General features: G+C 43.9%; 1 protein-coding gene across 4 annotated transcripts in view; it reads right to left on the reverse strand.

Moving 5' to 3' along the window:
- LOC1280231 (uncharacterized) overlaps positions 1-15,955 on the reverse strand; it is a 102,774-nt gene extending 86,819 nt beyond the window's left edge. The window contains exons 1-2 of one of the 4 annotated variants that reach the window (XM_061657521.1): positions 15,808-15,955; positions 669-1,995 (exon numbers count right to left, since the gene is read on the reverse strand). In XM_061657521.1, the coding sequence (XP_061513505.1) occupies positions 669-792 (124 nt within the window). In that variant the 5' untranslated portion in view covers positions 793-1,995; positions 15,808-15,955. Of the gene's footprint in view, positions 1-668; positions 1,996-15,273; positions 15,407-15,430 lie in introns of those variants that run through there. The other 3 variants (XM_061657523.1, XM_061657520.1, XM_061657524.1) reach the window with 3 other exon arrangements.
- Between the last annotated feature and the right edge of the window lie 3,523 nt (positions 15,956-19,478).

Here is a 19,478-nt window from a genome sequence, read left to right on the forward strand (position 1 = left end):
GCCAGCAGCCAGCCAGCAATGTAAACGAAAGCAAATCAGTGGAACGTCTACGAAAGCAACCATCTGGAGTGGCTTTGCTTTGCAGGAAGCAGGTAGGAATCTTGCTGAACAGGAATTGTGTGTGAGCAGCAAAGGGGTAAAGGTGAAGTTTTTGGAATAATTTATGTTCATAAAATCAAAACACCCCCCATTTTCGAGGCATTACAAAGAGAGGGAGAGAGAGAGATAGCAAGGAGAATTAGACATTTTATGAGCCTTTGATTGTGTTGCCGTAATTATCGAGAAGTGATCGCACCGGGGACGTGCCCTCTATGGTTTGAAGCAATCAGAGATTTCATTACAACATTCCAGCAACTAAAATTGATTACTTCCAAAGAGTTAATTTAATTCGTACCGGCTCCATCCGACCACCAGACGTCAGTTTTCATTTGCAATTTAATTCCTATTACAAGGGCTTGTGTTAGTCGAGACCAGTGGAAGAGGAACGAAAAAAAGCAGCCCTGTTTTTCAACAAATCATTATGGCTCGGCAACTTTGCACCACGTCAGCAGCAGCAACAGCAGCTCATCCCATGAACTGGCAAATGGCAACTTAACTTTAACGCAACTCTCGCTGGACCTCAAAAGTTAAATTAACATACAGACACAGACACTAACACACCAACCTACCTGGGAGGAAAATGATGATTCCGATTAAAAATATCGATCCGGCACGGATCAGCAGAAAGCACCGCCAGGCCTTCCGAGAATCCATTTTTACGCTGCTGCCAATCAGCTGCGGCTCGATGCGCATCACCGGATCAGGTGCAGCAAAGCCTTTCGCTCCTAAAGCCCGTTGATGGATGGTTTTTGAGTGGGCGAGTATGTGTGTGTGTGTTTTTTCTTCACTTGTATTTCACTTTCCAGCTATTTTTGTAATACACTTTCTTTTTTGGAAACTGATTTTTCACCTCATGCAATGTATTTTATGTGACTTTTTCATCTCCGTTATCATCTCAATTGGGTATTTGTTTTAGTTTTGCTACTTGGTTTTACCTCTTTTTTGTATAGTTAATTCATTTCTTCTACATTTGTTTTGTTAATAATATTCTCTTTTACACTTTTGTTTGCTCGTTTTGCATTTATTTATTTTTTAACATTAATTATTTACATTCCTTTCTTTTCGTGATCAAATTATTTCCACTTTCAAATACCATTCAATCAGTGGAATCACTTTTCACATTCTCAACCGATTCTGCATGCACTTCACTTAACTTCACACACTTCACAACTGCACTCACACCCATACACACGCACACTCTCACGTCCGTAAAAGATTTAAGGTTGATTAATGTTTTAATACGTGTACACAGCGGTAACTGCCCGGTGGTGCAAACATGTTACCCCTCCACTCTATCATCTCCGTGTTTGATGATGCTGCTGCTGCGGACCCTTTTATGCTTCCATCCCGGATTATGCTTTGTGTGTTTGTGCACGCAAGGTTTAAGCTTTTAAACCAACTTCAAATTTGCTCGCACAGACAATCTTTTTTTTTTTGCACACAGCACACACTAGCATTAAAAGCACACATACACTTTCACCGGTCCGGTTAAAAGTGGGCACAAACACACACACACTCGCACTCACGTAATGCAGCGCGTAATTATTTTCAAATTGTCATTTATCGTTTTTAATTATTTACACACTGCACGCTCCCCTTGACGCTTTTTTGGGGCCCTCTCGCGGTCAAAGTGGCACCGAACTCTGACAGCACAGCAATTTTTCCTGCACTCGTGAATTTTCCGCTTTCTGCTTTTTGAATGTTTTTTTTTTTTTTTGCTGCTACGTTCCTTTTGCACCGTTGGTTGGCCCACCACTTTGGCGAATTGAATTCGCGCACAAAACGCGCCCGTGCACGTGCTCGTGCCGTGTTCACTGCATTTTCATTGCTCTTGTTCGCCTGCCACCACGTCACTCACGTAGCGGAAAATGGTGGTGCTGATCTATCTGTGTGCGTCTGTGTGTGGAAAGTGCAAAAAAAAGAAAACAAATGAGATAGAAGAGTTGAAGAATATTAAACTCCGAGCGCGAAGGGTTGAAAGGTTTGCAGTGAGCAAATTAATTAACGAGCAATAAAACAAGATTCGCCGCTTGTACAGAGAGAGAGAGCAAGGAAGGATGCAGCCTGGAATGGCGTGGCGTTGTTCGCACTGCACTTCAAAATCCGGTCAGTGGGCTAGGATGGTGGTGGGGCTTGCTGTGGACGTGAGCTGGTGCATCAATATTCGACAGGCAGCAAAGGATGCTAGAGGTTAATGATTGCATCTGCTCCGTCAGCAGCGGTCCGGGGCTTTGTATCCTGCACTTGGGACTTGGAAAGGATGAATGGGATGAGTTGAGGTGCCGCTTATGCACTTTGTAAACCCGCACGCTAGGCACGCGGGCTCGTTATCTCGTTGCACACGGGAGTTTATGGGAACTCCCGGTGGGAGCCTAGCCACCGACCGGTTGACTGGACCGGTCGGGGCAAACATCGAGTCAATTTAACATGATCCGACCACCGTGTACCACCACCATCCTAGCTGGTGCACAAACAACCCCACTCGGCACGGTGCACAGCACTAATTGCAGTCTGCTTTAATTCAGCGCTCAAATTGAATATAAACAACAGCCCCGTTCGCGTATCGTGCCGATCGTGCTGGACATACCGAGCGTGAAGAAGAGCTGCCGCGTGTGTGTGTGTACATACGAGGGCGCAAAAGTGCAAAGTGCTCGTGCACGATAAATAAATATATGCTGTCCTGTGATCAGAGGGAGGAAAACTGCCCGTCATCCCGTGTGTGTTAAGGGTGCGCATCGCTGCCGTGGAGGGTGAACTGATTAATGAAGCTCGCCATAAGGAGGAGGATGGCGAGGATCCTGACCGGGGGTTTGTTTCGTGTCAGTGTCAGTGGATTATCATAAGCTAACTTTCGATAGAATTCAAAGGGCTGTGTGTGCGTACAATATGGACCTGTTACATGCTAATCCGAGGTCATAATCTACTGCAATTAAAAGATACTAGTTTTGATGACTTTTATCGCACCAGGTCGTGTTGTGTCTACAGTATAGGATGTAATCTTGCCGCATCTAAAGAGAATTGTTAGTAAATCAAAGTACGACTCCATACGATGTCAGTGCGAAGCAATTTGTGAGGCTTTTTGTTTCATTCGATAACCGTATTTATACAATTACTTATCGCTTGAGCAACAATAATTGCCATTGATGAATGCTACTGGAACTGCTGTTCGTACGAATGCATCCAAAAAAGGCTTGGCTCGTTGAAGTAATTAATCATTTATCTGTTTTGTGTGAATGTTTTTGTTCGAAATTTTACGTTCAATTTTCACTAGCAGGAAAAACAAACAGACATGCCAAAACAAAAAGCTCTTTCCTGTTAATTAATGTGTGGACTGATAACAGAACGATATCCGTTAAACTCCCCTATCTCATCAATCTGATTTCAACTCCATCCCACTCCGTCGATGCAACGATAAGCCTGTACTCGATATCAATCGATTTCTGGCTTTTATTTGCTAGCTTGATTTTTTTTTCTTCTTTTTACTTTCAGCGTTACCCTTTTAGTGGGTTTATTTGCATTCGAGTGTAGTGCTTGCCTGGGCTTGAAAATGCAATGGTTCGAAACTGGTAAACAATCACAGCGCAAGTAAGTCGACCGTACTTGTGCCGTTTCGATGCTCCCGTTCGATGCCCGTTTACGGTTGGATGGGTGTGCTATAAGTGTATGTGTAAGGTACGGATGATTGGATGTTTTTTGGCCGGCAAGTTGATATGGCGTTGTATTTGTGGGTACGTCAAGGTTGGTGCATATTTGTTGAACACACTCTACCGAAGGAAATGCCGTAGCGTAAGTAACATTCAATCAGTGAAACTACGGCCCAATTTCAAAAAATCTTCAGAAATATTGTGTAATGCAAAGGTTTTTTGAAGAATATCGAGGAATCAATCTCCTTAGAAAAACTTAACATGGTACATTTCTTAGGGATAATGTATACTTTCAGGCGCAAATTTTTGATATGAGTTACAAGAAATAAAAATTAATAATTTGTATCGTATTTTAATTCTAGTAGGATTTTAACCTTCGTTATCTCTGATTCGTGTGTTTTAGGTGTGTCTCCTGCATTGTATTTATTTTCTTTTTAATCATCATTTTCCAATTTCAAAGTGTTTCCTTATACGGTTCCCCACGATTTATTGGTCAGTCAATTTTTTTATCGTATCCCATAGATTTTTGGTTCGTTCCCATACATTATTGGTATTTTCCGATTGGATATTAATGCAATTGGACCAAAAAATTCTGGGAATCGGCCAAAAAAATATGGGAACCCACCAAAAATTGATAGGAACCAACCAATAAATGGTGGGAAACCCTGTATGTAGTGTAACAAACTTAGTCTGTCAAGGTCTGCCTAAGCCACTAATTGAGCTTGACTATCTATGACTTGTTGGTGTACGCATAGCAGGATACAAGTCAGTCCTGCGTACGGGAGATCGATCCACAGTTTTGGATAATTATGGAGTTTTGGATTGTACCACGGGACCGGAGTTCATAGTTTCTGAGTAGAAATATGTAATTAAAATCATACAGAAGCTTTCATTGCAACCAACATTACAGCAAAATTTCTAAAAAGACACTGTAAACCCCAAGCACCTTTCAATAAGTATTTCGTCTTCGTTGACACGCAACTCCGGCAAATGACCTGCCACAGACAGCGCAACACATTCACCTCACATTTCCATTGAAATAAGATACGCTTTCGCGGCGAATTCGTACACTTCAAAATTATGCAACAACCATACCACAAATGCATTCGGGCAACAGTCGTCGCAATTCGATCCCTCTCGTTATCCAATGTCCCCGTGCTCCGTGCCATCCATGCCGTCATCTTGCATTTGCTGAAATGGTTTTTGAGTGGCACAGAAAGAGAGAAGTTGAAGAGAAAAAAAAGGATTCCCCGATCACATACACACCTTCGCTGACAGGCAACTGTCAGCTACAGTATGGCGCCTTTCTGAGCCGCCTCTTGCTCGCACGGGAGGGGATTAAATGTAATTTATATCATCTTTCACGTACAAAACACTCCCCGCACACACGGTAGTAACCGAATGTGTGCGTGTGTGTGAGTGAGTATTCTGATCCACATTCTTGCCCACCATGTTGGGAGCATTACGCGCGAAGGAAAGCAAATACTGCTTATGATACATCCCCGGGTGTCACTTGCTCCCGCAAACGTGTGGATGTGTGGATCCACCCTGCCCTGACACCGAAACGCGTTCAACTCGCTTAGTGTCAATGTCATCGGAAAATCAGAATTTACGATTCGGCTCCCTTCGCTTCTTGGGTGCTTTTTCTCTTCGCGAGTAAGCTTCCCAATATTCCTTGAGTGACACCATCAGCACCAGCGCCAGCAAAGTGTCGATTGTCAGCTGAGCAAAGCCCCGAGACGGCACAGTCCCGAGCAGGTTGGCGAAAACCGGGCAGACAGCATCGTGTCAGTGTCATTTGAATAATCAGATTTAGAATGATTCGGCAGCCGACGGACGGAGGGCCGGACTGTTCTGGTGGCATGCGGTTTAGATTGAGGGCGCGTTGCGGCAGGAATCCGTTCCGGTGATGGAAAGCTTCCGCAAATTTTATCCACCTCCAGCGCCCCAGACACTTGCCACATCTTCCAAGAAAGTTGATACGGTGGCTACCCAGGGGTTAAGCAAAGGATACATCCCTTTCCCCCCAAAGTGTTGCTGCCGGAATGTGCTCGGCAAAGGATCACACTGCGGTGGAACTATGGCACTATGTAAATAATGCTTACCCTCACACATCCAATGGAACATTTCTCACTGGCTTGCTAGATGTCCCTTGCACGTCGAAGATTGCCGACATGCAAACAAGAAGGCCCACCAGGGAAAGGACCCAACACCGCAAACCCGTTCGACCCGGATACTGCTGCTGCTGCTGTTGCTGCTGTCGGTTGCTTTGTTTGATAATATCCCTCGGTGGCAGCACGGTAAGCACCGGATTGTTTGACCGTTCGGCAGTTCGTTCGTCGCTTGCTTCGGACTGACTGACGGTAGGAGTCGTCAGGTTTGCGTAAACAGGCAACGGCAGGAGCTGTTTACTTTCGTACGAAGAAGCCACACGTGGCTTCCGGTAAGCTACGAAGCTAACCTTGTATCTCTTACGGAATGGAATGCTTTCATCTGAAGTGGCAGAGCATGGGTGAGATGGATTTTTTCTTTGTTGTTGTTCGTTTTGTTGATCGTACCTTTTTCCTCCTCTCGTGCCGAGCAAATCCTGTCCATAACGTCACATTTACGTAAGGATGGCGAAGCGATAGGAAAGGAATTTATGTGTGCGTGTCTGGGGTTTTTTTTTGTATGTTATATCTCCTCGTTTTCTTCCTGTCGTCCATCACTGTTGGGATGGTGATGGGAAGGTGACATGCTTTTGAAAACAATACTTCGTGCTTGCGTCGTTGCGGGAGCATAAGCAGTTCCGAATTCCGGACGGTTGAGTTGGGAAAGATGTAGTCTTTGCTGCATGTTGCACAACATTGTCAGGGAAAGAAGCCTTCTAGGAGGTGCTCCTTGGAGAATCGCTATCTAACTTACAGGCTCAATTTACTGGCTCAGTAGGATGGATGCGTGTAACAAACATTGCCTCCATTGATTGTGGCGTTGCCTTAGGCAAGACAGAAATTTAAATCGGAAAGTAAAAGAGATAGTGGGAGAGCCTTCTGTTGCTTGGTTAATTTATACATTAAGGGGAATCTTGAATATTAAACAAAATATATTAAAGGTTTAATTTACTAGAAATTTCAATTTGAAATTGATCTGTGCTTTAATTCTACTAAATAGTTGAATGATATCTCTACCTTCATACCTTCAGCGCCAAAAATGTGAAATAATCGCCTAAAAGTATGCAATTGCATGACATGAGCTCTATTTTTACAACTCACAGCCTCGCTTTTAGAGCTTTCGCTTGGGGAAATGTCTTAATAATACTGATTTTTCTTATTACAGTAATCTCGTTCCATCACCGCATGATAAAACCCTTTTTCTCATCAAGGTTAATGATGCTAATGTTGTTCACCGCTCTATCTGACGTACTCACGGGCAGTAGCTTTGCGCTGACGTAGACAAACACCGTCGGCCACCTACCATTCCATCCCAGCCAGATAGCAATCGAACCGATAAAGTTCGTGAAGCTGCGTCGGTTGCCGGTTGAACATATGCAACAAAGCAAAATGGGAGGAAAAAAACGCACGCGTGAAGGCTAACCGCACACAGAATACGAAATGCTAAACTAACAGGAATTTGAACGGGTCGGAAACCGTTTGCACGCACCGGCAACCGTGTCTGGACGGGAAAGTTAGTCCGGTTTGCGTTAATTGAATTTTGTTAGTTTTGGGCCATCTGTTCACGTTCCGATCGGCTAATCGAGCACCGATCGAGAGGGAGCAGTGTGAGTACCGAGAAGGAGTGGGCAAAAGTTTTGATTAAACATCGATGAAAGACAAGTTGTACACGGGACCGAGAGCGATTGAAACGAGGGTGATACGGTAATGGGTTGAAGGGGAACGTTTGAGTGGTTTTTTCGTTGAGCTGTTTGCATGGACGATTGATTATTTCAATCATGTATTTTTATATGTTGCTCCTGCCACGGTGAAGTAGGGCAAATATGCCAACTACAACTTGGCGGTTGTAGAACACTAAACAGCTTTTTAAGGATAAAATTACAATTTACAATACAATCAGATAGAATGTAAGGTTGTGTGGGCTTTTACAAGTAGTTCAAAGCATTATACTGTCATTTAAGTAAGATAAAAATCAATTAAAAAGATTGAACGATGTTTAAAGGAAACAAATAAATTATCCAAGATAAATTACAAACTAACATTAAACCATTTGATCAGCAATCTGACCTTTTTCAAAAAATTCTAAGTTTTAATATTGTCATTAGAGTTAAATAAACTTCAACTGAAACCGTTGATTATGATGGTCTGTTTTACTGGAATGTTTATAATGTTTTATGAATTATAATCATTTATATCACATGAAAGCTTTCCGACTCATTTAATTTAATGTTAAAATCAGTGTTTGGACTAACATTAGTCAAACTTAAAGTCAGTTCTGAAGATCAGTCTTGACAATTGACAATGCAACACAAAGAACACATAATTACTTATTTCAGACTCAGACTTCAGGAGGATTTAGAGTGTTCGGGGCCCTAAGCAGTAAAAGGATTTGAGGCCCCCTGTTGGTGTCGAGCGGGGGGGGGGGGGGGGAGAATATTACAATTGGCTTTGAAGCAAACTCACCGTAATGGTTTGCTGGCGGGGAGGGGGGATTCTCGAGATCGACATTTGCTTTAATCCGGTGTCCGGTGAAATTAATAAAATATTCTCTTTAAATGCGTTGTTTGTTAACTCGTTAACAAATTAAAATCCAAGTCATAAGACCATGTACTGAATTGCCTTGTCATAGCTAGTAATGGCTCATTGTATTCCATATAAAGTACGCCTGCTCTCATCAACAAGCAAGTTACGAGAGCGAAGAGGTCTCGAAGGCACGTAGATGAAGAACAAATGCACATTTGTTTACATTAAAACGGTGCTCGAGTGTCTGTAGGCCAAGCAGAAAGTAACGTGAGCGATAACTTGGCATGGTTGTGAGTCCTCTGAATTGGTCGCATTGTAAAGCAAGTCTTGTAAACTTCCGTTCTATTGCCTCTATTGTGTTAATCATCGTAGTGCAATTCGGGAACCAAAGTACTGAGCAGTACTTCACCCCCGTGCGCACAAGACAAGTAAACAACGACAACAAAGACTTAAGACATGACTTCTTCTTCATTGGCACAACAACCGTTGCCGGTCAAGGCCTGCCTCTAACCACTAGTGAAGCGACCTTGGCTTTCAATGACTTATTGTTACCATAGCAGGATAGTCAGTCCTACGTATGGGAACACGGTCTATTCGGGGCTTGAACCCATGACGGGCATGTTGTTAAGTCGTACGAGTTGACGACTGTACCACCAGACCGGCCCATGTCTATATTATCGGAATTGTGGAAAGATAAAACCTAGCATCTTATATGCTTTGTTATCAGTGCTGTCAACGTGTAAACGGAAATTTAAACTAGAGTCCAGTGTAACGCCTAAATCACAACAGATCAACTTCTTGACGACGATCTAACACACTGCCTAACAACGAATTACGAATTATACTTGATCGTTTTCTCAAGTCTATGAAACGATGTAGTAAAAAAGCAAAGCTCGCAGCTCGATATCATTTTTAGACACCATGTACCAAACACCAAGTATGAGTTTCTTCGTCCATGGGGCCCCTATTGGGCACAAACGTTCTCGATGAGACTACTGTACACATTGTTGTATATGCTGGAATTATCATCCACGGGGCCCCTAAATAGACGGGCCCCCCTGCGGCCGCTCAGTCCGTGTACCGTTAAATCCACCACTGTTCAGACTATAAACTGAGAAAAATGGAAAAAGCTTAGATGAAAGAACAAAGCAGCGTTTCAAAAATTCGTTTCAAAATTATCAATTTAATAACGACAAAAAATTACATCACTACTGATAACTCTCCTCTATCTTCAAAAAGCTTGAGATCCACTCCTATCCTCTGCATACAGATTAAGTGAAGCATTCCCATTTGTAGATTTCCGTTCAATTGTCGTCAAACATTAATCTTAGAAAAGCTGAAAAACAATGTTTCGGGTAAAACCCAATCCCTTACTTCAATTCCTACCCAATCCAATGGCGTTTGTATTGTAAAATTAAGCTAATGAAATAGGTTACGCCCTAACGCCTAATGGCAAAAGCATACTCTAACAGTTTTAAGTATTTATGCTTCTCAGAAAAAACAAGCTCAAGAGTTGCTCCAACCAGAAGAGCACTCGAATTCGGAGAAGCACTACCTGCTCGAAAACGTAAACCCCACGTCTCCGTTAAAAGACTCTTGTGACTCATCCTTCCGGGCACAAAACGGGAGCCTGAGATCTGTTTATGTTGTGCTGTTCCTTCAAAAACCAAACCACTAACAATGTTCTTTTTCTGGTTGTTGTTTTTGTTTTTTTTTTGTTCTACGCTCAACTCCCACTATTCCTTTTTATATTCCAGTATCTACCGACCCCCGTGCGATGGACAAAAGACTGGCTAGAAAAAGCAAAACACCCGAAACGATTGTACTGAGCACTTTCCTTCCCCCGGGGATGGACGGGGTGCTACCTACCAAGGGAAAACTGCGCTCATCACACAGTTCGTACCCAGGGCGAGAGGAAGTAATTTCAAGCATAAATAAGTAATAGGAAAATTAAAGAATTATTTCCCTGGACGGACGGATAATGACCGGAGGAATGGGACGGACCAAAACCGCAACCTCTTGCTAGCCGGACGACTTGCTGGTTGGGTAAAATGTCGGCCTCTCTTCGCCGCAGGAACATCGTTCACCATACACCGGCCTCTAACTAGCCGAAGCGCACATAATTGAGTAGTTTTCCTGCCGGTTAAGGTCGGCCAGAGTTTTGTGGCACTAATATTTCATGAGGATAATCAACCCCTTGCTTGATGGAGCGTTTGGTAGGTGGGAAGAAATTTGTTCTAGCGCCCACAACAAGTTGTTGCAAGGCAAAGAAATGCGTTTGTAGCGATGAAACTGGGGAATTCCATGGGAATTGAAGGAAGGCTTAAAGCCTTGCAAAGATCCTTCTCTTTCGGTACAAGCTCTTAGCTGGAGTACTTAAATGCATCAAAGACCAAACTCCATCTCACCTCCAATCAATGAAATCAATGCTAATGGGACAATAATCATTATACTCTCGGCCGATAAAACGAACCACAAACTCCGCCGTTAATGCTGCATCTTAACCTAATCTGCTCACTTGCCTTTCTTTTAATCTCATCCCCACTTTTGAAGGAGCAGCCCGCTCTCGCCCGGCCCGGCATTACCAGTGCAACAGTGAACATCCCCAGGCCAAGCATCCGAGCATCGCCACCGAATAACCAGCCCCAAAACGGGGCCCGCTAATGTGGTCGAAATGTGGTCCTATTATCGCAATTACGGCACCACATATCGACGCACGAAAGTGAACCTTTTTTCGGAGCCGGACGTGCTCACGACACCATTAAGATGGCAATCTCTCGACGGCTCAACGACGACGGGGCGCGTTTCGGACGTCGGACTTGGACGGGGCGTTTTTGTTTTTGTTTTTGCTAATAACATTCGCTTATAGGATCAAGGCACGCCAGTCAACCAGCCAGCCAGCCAACCATCTGATCAGAACTAACAGCCACTAGCTTCACTATAGCGGGGGGTAGGCTAGAGGGGTATCGAAACTCGAAAATTACCGTGCCATCGTAAAGCAACCGCAAGGAGGGAGTGGGTGTTAGTACAATTCTTTGCTTTGCTGGCTAATGGTGGTCCGAACCCTTTTTCGTCGGGCTTGGGCCGGATAGTTGGCCCGAAAGTTGACACTTCACCATGACCCATTGACGCTTTCGGTGCTCCCCTGTGGGCGAAGGGAGATGGTAAGGGGGCAAACATCATCGAACCTTTCTCATTCCAGCGCCGGCCTGCTTTAGCTGAGGAGCTGCCGTTTGTTTTCGGTAAATAATTCATGAGCCATTCCTTTTATTTGCTTTAGGGAAAATTAGATTAGTCCCTTCGTGATTTACGAAGATGAAAGTGGCTAGGGCAGCACAAAACAAGAAGAGGAAAGAAAAAGGGAACGAATTGGAACGATGTCGTTGCGCCCACCTTCAATATCCCGACAGGTGGCAACATCATTTCATAAGCATAAAACATCAAAAAATTGACAACCGAGCGGTCGGCGAGCGTTCGACACCGTTTTTACTACGGCGGCCCTTTTTGGGTTGTAATCCATCCTCCTGGCCGGGGGTGTTGGGTGGCAGATAGACAGCAGGTACTGTGTCCTCCCTCGGGGTGCCCAGAGGTACCACATGGGAATGGGTTCAGCTGGTGCAGCACCGATGGGCAAAAGGGTTAATTATTCAGTGCTGAAGTGAGGTGAAAACGCTGGTCCAGATCAGCTCCTACCGTTGGTGGCCAGCAAAGGTAAAAGGTATCAAAAGGGAAGTACACACACACACACGCTCACACAGTAAATGGGGACAGAGGCGTAAAATGAGATGAACCGCTGACCTTCTTCGGTAGCGTGGGGAGCCAATTTTGTGCCCCGTTGTGGATCACTGGAAACCCACTTGAAAGGCACTTGATTGATCCTGAAAGGGAGCAGCAGCTTAAAAAGGGGCTTCTTAGTACGCTGATTAAATATCAAATGTGTTCAAAGTAGCTTGTAGGGATAAAGTAGGTAAAATACATATTTTTGAAGAATATTTTAATTAACTTCAACTGTGAACACAATTTATTAATCATTATTTTAACATTACAGTGTATGTCTTAAAAAAGTAAAGTCAAATTAAATGGTCCTCTTCACTCCAGAATCCGCCCAAACTCGTTCAACTACCAAGCCATATTTGGCATATTTTTAAAAATTTAATTAAAACCACCCGCTGCGTCTGCTAGTGTCTGCCGAGTACAAAAATTCAATCAAAAGCAAGACCGTTCAAGAGTGGTCAGTTTGAGGGTCAAAAGGGGCCACACACACACACAAACATTTTTCTCGTCTCCTTTTTTTCCCCAAGAGTGACTTTAATGAAAAGAAGGATTAAAAAATCCGAAAACACCTTCACAAAACGATAAAATGAATAGCAAAACAAAAACTGGCAAACACAACACTCACACAGACAGTGGGAGGCATACAAGGTAGCAAAAAAAAACTGCATACTATTCAACCTTTTCAACCCTGAAAATGGAACGACGAAGTAAACTGATCACACGCACACAAAAAACAGCCGTCGAACCGGTCAGCGCCGGGTGGCTAGCCGGCGGCGACAGTACCTATGCCGCTGCCTAACGAGATAGAGCCTGATAGAAAAATAAACTTTGAACAAGCAGGGCACCTACAGAAAAAAAGAGAACGGAAGCTACACAATGAAAACAAAACAAACAAGTAAAAGAAAGAAAGAGGTTGGTTACCGGATGGTGACCCATTGAAATGAAAATTAAGATCGAAGCAAAAAAAAGAGCTGGAATGTGAAGAAAAACTTTACAAAAGACAGCAACATACCAGAAAAAAACGATGCCCCTGTCTGAGTGGGAAAGTAAAGGTAGACAAAACGAGCGAATTTTTTGGGGGGCGCTTTTTAAGTAGAAAGATCGTGTGTCTGAAGGACGAAGAAAAGGGACAAAGAAAAAACAAAATCGGCAAAAATATAACAAATGAAAAAGTAAACCCAATAGACAATGAAAAGGAAACGAGAGAGAGAGAGAGAGAAAAAAAAAGATAGAAACAACACACCTGACAAAGCAAACCCCTTTCTTTGCAAACGGCCACACGGCTTACAAAATGAAGAGTTGGCAATAGGAAATAGCGAAACCAGCGGCATGCAAACGTTCTTCATCAGTCAAAGACCGCCTCGGGTCCACGGGGGTCGCCTAACGGGTGACAGAACTGGGCCACTTTGGTGTGCTGTCTGTCAGCGGCATTCATTAACGTGGTTTGTTTACTATTATTTACTGTGACTCCTCGGTTTGAGCTTCAATTGTACAAGTTTGTTTGGTGGCGTTGAAAGTTTTCTACCTTTTTTTCACTTTTCCACCCATTTATCATTCCGATTTATGGTGCAAGGTGCATCAAAGGGAAAACCGAACGTGGACAAAAAAACAAACCAACCGAGGTCTCACTTCCGATTTAGTTCATTTAAAACGAACTGAACTGTTTCCCGTTTTTCTCCTTTTATGCACCTTCCCATTTCGCTTTTCTGCGATGCAAATTTGATGTCAGGCAAGGAAAAACGCTGCCTCAAGTTTTCCACCCGCTTGGAGGGCAGAGAAGTTGTTTCTCACTTGAAGGAAGATAAATGCTACGGCTAAATCTGCTGCCATTGTTCGAGTGTCCTTCGGGCCGGGGGATAATTAACGCTTCGTTTTTCTTCGAATCAAAACAATGAAAAAATCTAACTGGAAGCAATCATACTGATTTAGCGCATTTCAGTAGCTCAGGAGCGCCGACCGGCAAACATGGTCTAGAATTAAGATCTTGTTGGAAAAATGGGGAGCGTGAAAAAAAAGAAAACCCACAAAGCTCAACGCAAGATCGTCACAGTTGCGATAGCACCAAAATTCGTTAAACTTTCTCATTGAGCTCATCAATTATCCAATTTTCCTTGCCCTCTCATGGCAGGCTATCTTCCTACCAGTCGTTTCATTTTTCCCACCCCTCCTGCAAGGTTGTTAGCTTTTCATTTCCGTGCTTATTTTCTTCGATCTATTTTTACGTTTCTTTGCGTTTCTTTTCCCACTCATCAGTCTTTCGAGTACAGTTTTCCGTTGCTTTTTGTCCTCTCTGCTGATTCTTTTACCCATCAAACTTCCTCAGACACAAACACTCCGTACTCACAATTAGAAGGAAAGCGGAAAACCATGGGAAGGTTTTTCCGCTCATTTTCCGGTGCCGGGCCGTTCCTCCCAGCTTGAAAGCGCATCGAAGGACATAGTTCTATCGTCCTGGGATGACTTCTCTCTCTCTCTCTCTCTCTTTCTCTCTCTCTCTCTCTCCCACTCTCTCTCTCTCTCTCTCTCTCCCACTCTCTCTCTCTCTCTCTCTCTCTCTCTCATCCCCCTTCGCTCCCCACGGGACAACAAGTCACAAAAGCGCACTGAGCGTAAACATAAAACAAGCGTTTAATTCACACTTTCGCCGTATCTGTGTGCGCTCGGCGGCTTTGATGTGCTGTGGCGTGTGCTTTATGAGCGTATTAAGCCGGCGAAGACTGGTGTGTGTATGTGTGTATGCATTAACCTCGGTCCGACCTGACCCTTCCCCGAGCCGGTCATCATCCCCCCCCCCCCCCTTCTCCCGGAAACCCGGTACACACGGGGCAATAATAATGATTAATTATGACCACTGTCGCACAACTAACGATTTTGTGGTATGCCGGACGGTCGTTCCGTTGTTGCTGCCCGTGGTGGTGGTTTTGCTCGACCGTTGCTCTCCGGGTACGAAGGGTGGGGAGGGGGGGCATTTTCTGTGCTACATTTTCTCACCCCTTCTCTCGCGTTTCACTCGCTTGCATAACTTCCTGTTTTCTGGGGAAAAGTTTCACATTTAACCAGTTTCATTTGATCTGTTTTCTCACTCGGTCATGTTGCTGGTTTTTATTAATAATCGGAATCATCTGAATCCAGGTCAGTGCTGTAGCCGACACACACGACACAAAGCTTCGAAATGCGAACGTGGAAAAAGCGAGTGCACACAACACTCGGTACGGTGTGGTATGTCGAACGTCGATTTACCTTTTTCCATGTTACTGCACACGGCATCACAGTGGGACTCGAAATGCCACCGCTGCACTCCCAGCTGGAATGGGTTCTCGAGGTCCTAATGCACTTCACGTGGTGGTGGTGGTGGTGGTGGTGGCACAAACAACACGTGCACGCTGCACAACTTTTTACACTCACTTTCCCGGCATGTTTGGGCAGAGGTGCAATCAACAACGAGATACAGTGCTTTAGGACGGTTAGAATGTTTACACTCTCCTTCTCGATAGCTTGTTTCAATTGCAAACACAAAATCACAGACTTTTAACGTGATCAAACCTCAAATTCAAGATGAAATATCTTCTCAACAAATCAATTAATTGATGTTTTATTCCAATTTCAAACTAACCAACCATTCACTATCACTCAGCCCAAAGACGACGTTCCTCTCGATTCAACCGGAAGCGGAGACACACATTGCCGACACACGACGAACGACGGACGTGCTGCGACCGATTCACGCGAACCACCGAATGCAACTGGCCGTCGGAAGCGGATGTCAACTTCCGAGTGCGCGTTCCGCCGTCGGGGCGAGCGCGTGTGTTTCGGTTTCGGGTTTTGCTTCGAAGGATCCGAACGGGGCCCGAACGGATGCTGGTGGATCTTTTCGCCGGTCGAATGGTGGCAGCTGCGCCGGCGCTGGGCCGATTTCCCCTCATTGTTTTGATTTGGTTCGGGTGCACGTTCGGCACGTGGTTCAGCAGTCGGTGTTTGGAAGGATTTGGTATCACTGAAAGGATGAGCGGGAATGGGCGAAAGAGGAAGAGAGTTTTAGCGAAGATATGAACCATGGAAAGTGCTTATAGCAGTTCGCAGCAGATGGAGCTAGCGTCATAATGAAGATGTATGGTTTTTTGAAAGGATGTGCAATTTTGTTGTGTTTTCAAATGAAAAATTTACTTTTCGTAGCATATTGTAGTAAATGGTTCATGAAAATAGTCTTAAAATTTCGAGAAAAAAATGTTTTAAAAACTTTTCTAGCTACTTGAACCAGAGCAACGTAAATAGTAGACGCTTTGTGACAGTTAAATTCAGGAATGTTATTGAATTCTGTTTTCAAAATATGCTGATACCATTGATGCTTTTTATTGATAAACTTTAGATTTGAATCTTTAGTACTAACCTACAAGTTTAGTAGATTACCTCGTGTTTAGTGAATCTTTTAAATTAATGCATCTTATACTTTTAATAAAATATGCAAAGCTAATATCTCCTTCGATTTATGTTTGTGTTGTATTTTTATTTTGTTTTAATACAAAATTGCGGTAAAATTGAAACAGGACCAAAACTAAGCTAACAAAAAATATTAAAAATTCTTTAAACACAAACATAGTGCGATCAACGCAAATCGAAATTCACCTCTCTCCACCTCCCAAAATCAAACATATTCATATAAAATTGCTCGTCGCTCGCAAAACTAAGCTTTTTTCAATCCAAATCGAATCAAATGCATCATTTTTATTTACTGCACCTTAGAGTTTTTTTTTGGGTTTTGTTTTCAGAACCAGTCCGGGTTTCTTTTTTGCAGCCACTGCCACTGCAAGTCACGTGCAGCGCGCAGGTAAGCCTGGAAGCTTTCACCAATTTTCCAACCCAGCATTGGAAATCACTTACCGAATGGGGGGGCTGGGCTGGGGAGAAGGTATTTTTCAATGTACTTTTTTCAAACAGACGACAAACGCTAGATGACAAGTGAGCTCGAGGTCATCCTTCTCGAACCACCGCGATGCACAGCGAAAGAGGTGATTTGAGAGTTTGTCTTTTTTGGTACCCGTTCCTGCCCCCATGACGACTCCACGTCAGATGCCAATGGGTCTGCAAGATCTGTAAGCATTCGATTCCAAGTACCAGTGCACTATTTTTGCACTAGCTCGAAGGATGGGACTTGTAGAAAAAAGAATTGAAAAAGGGGAATTGAAAACTTTGTACCATAAATCTGCAACCATAAATTCGCAGCAACGATCTGCCCTGCCCTGGTAAGGTGGAAAGCACCGTCTTGCACGTTGTCAGTACGGATGCATCGGGGCACATACTTGCTTGTGTGTTGTAGCACAAACATTGAAACAAAAAAAAAAAAACGTGTGTCTTCCCCATAGAGCACTCGGCAAGCAAACGGCACTTGACAAGCGCACGGCGCAGATGAAAGGCACCCTCCGGCCGGTAATCATATTCCATATTTATTCACCGCTGGCGGTATTTTTGTGAAGCATTTTGTTTTCGAGCATTTCGGGTGTTTGTGGGGGGTTGAGATGTTCCCGTTTTTTTTGCCGTATGCTAAGCCCGGTGGATTGATGTCTGGTTGGAATTTGTTTTCGAAGGTGACATGAAGCGAAAGTGATGATCGTAAATACGCGGGGCTTTGGCTTGCAGCAGGTAGATGAACATCGTTTCGTCGCGTCTTTGGGCGACGTCTCCGGAGATGGGACGGGCTAGGTTTTGGATACGTCAATGTAAATCGACGCGAAGCAATTTGTGCTCCACACGTTTGGTAATGCACTTTGCGTTTTCATGGCAATCGGTACCAGGCAAACGGATTGGAAGGTTTTCGGATGAATGAAGTGTAGGTATTTTTATTCACGCAAGAACACACAGGAGAATAGTTAAATTTCAGCTTTTATACAGGTAGTATTTTGTATCGAAATTTCTTCAAATTAGGTTGAAACATCATTTAAACATTTCGATCGATTACCACTCAAGAATCGATTAATTTTAATCTCACCAGTTCTGCTTCTATTATTGTCTAATATATCGTTCGTTGAAAGACGACAAAGATCACTCAACGGATGAGAGTACTTTTCCGTTGAATCTGATGTCAACAATGGTGCCATTCGTATGAACTACAGCAAAGCATATCTTCACTATCTGTTGCTTATCGACACTATTCAAAAAGTTCACAAGAACCCTTTTGTGTTGTCCACCGTCCTTCAGAATTCGATTTTATCTCAAAAGAAAAAAAAAGCCTACTCCATATTCTCTCTGGAAAACTATCCCCACACTAGTAATAAAACGAGTCATCCAGCTTCCCCGCAATTGTCAGCAGATGGCGCTCTGCGAGACTGATTATAAAGTTTGAAGCCGACTTTCAAACGGGACAAAAACTAACGTTGAAGTAGCAACCCCGTAGGCGGCAAAATGGATACACCGTCCGATGGTACACACATTTCGGTGGATCATCTCGTTCGAGCTTTACGCCGGCAGGTTGTTTTCACTGCTCCACCCGCGGTGGCGGGTGCATGCAGGTTCGAAGTTCGAAGTTCGGTTCATCATTTATGCAAATAATCAATACGAGTTTTCCAATTTTCCGAAACTACTGTTTTCCTACCCGGCTGCACCGGCGATGATGCTGACGCACCGTGACGTTTGGGACTCGTGAGCTCAACTTATTCTCTCCCGCACAACCAAATAGGCGAAGCCAGAAAGCTCAGGTGCCGGAAAACCATCCGTCCGGTTGAATATCGGTGTGTTACGCTTTACCGGAACCGATCTTGTGACCACAATGGAAAGCCTGACTCCCGGTACAGGTAGGACAAGGTGCTAATACGTGTGTGTGTGTGTATGAGCGTATGAACGCAAAGGAAGGATGCAATTTGGATGCGTATGAAAGCCGGAGCGTTTGCAGGGTTGATGTTGATGAGAAAATGCACTGCACTGTAGTGGTGGGTGCGATGGGAAAGGCCGTTGCATACCGGTGGCTCATCTACATTTAAATGAAGATAGCAAATCGAAGCCGTTTTCGATGCGAACGCAGTGAACGAGCACTACAGAGCATGGCATCATCCAGTGTTTGGAACGTCGAACGTAAGTAAAGATTTTGGGCTACAACGGGTTTGCCATTTTTTGTACGAGACTTTTCAACCATCGAAATATTTGTCCACTCGAAAGTAGTAAAATCGTTCGAAAGCCCTGTTTGGTGTACGACCGTTTTTAGATGGTTTTTCCGGAGTTGCTCCACACGAGGAATTGGTTCTTCAAATGCTGTTGACGACGACTACAGTGACGATGGCCACCGGTGAATGGTTTTATG

The sequence above is a fragment of the Anopheles gambiae genome, chromosome 3 (assembly GCF_943734735.2).
Source record: "Anopheles gambiae chromosome 3, idAnoGambNW_F1_1, whole genome shotgun sequence".
Taxonomy (NCBI): domain Eukaryota; kingdom Metazoa; phylum Arthropoda; class Insecta; order Diptera; family Culicidae; genus Anopheles; species Anopheles gambiae.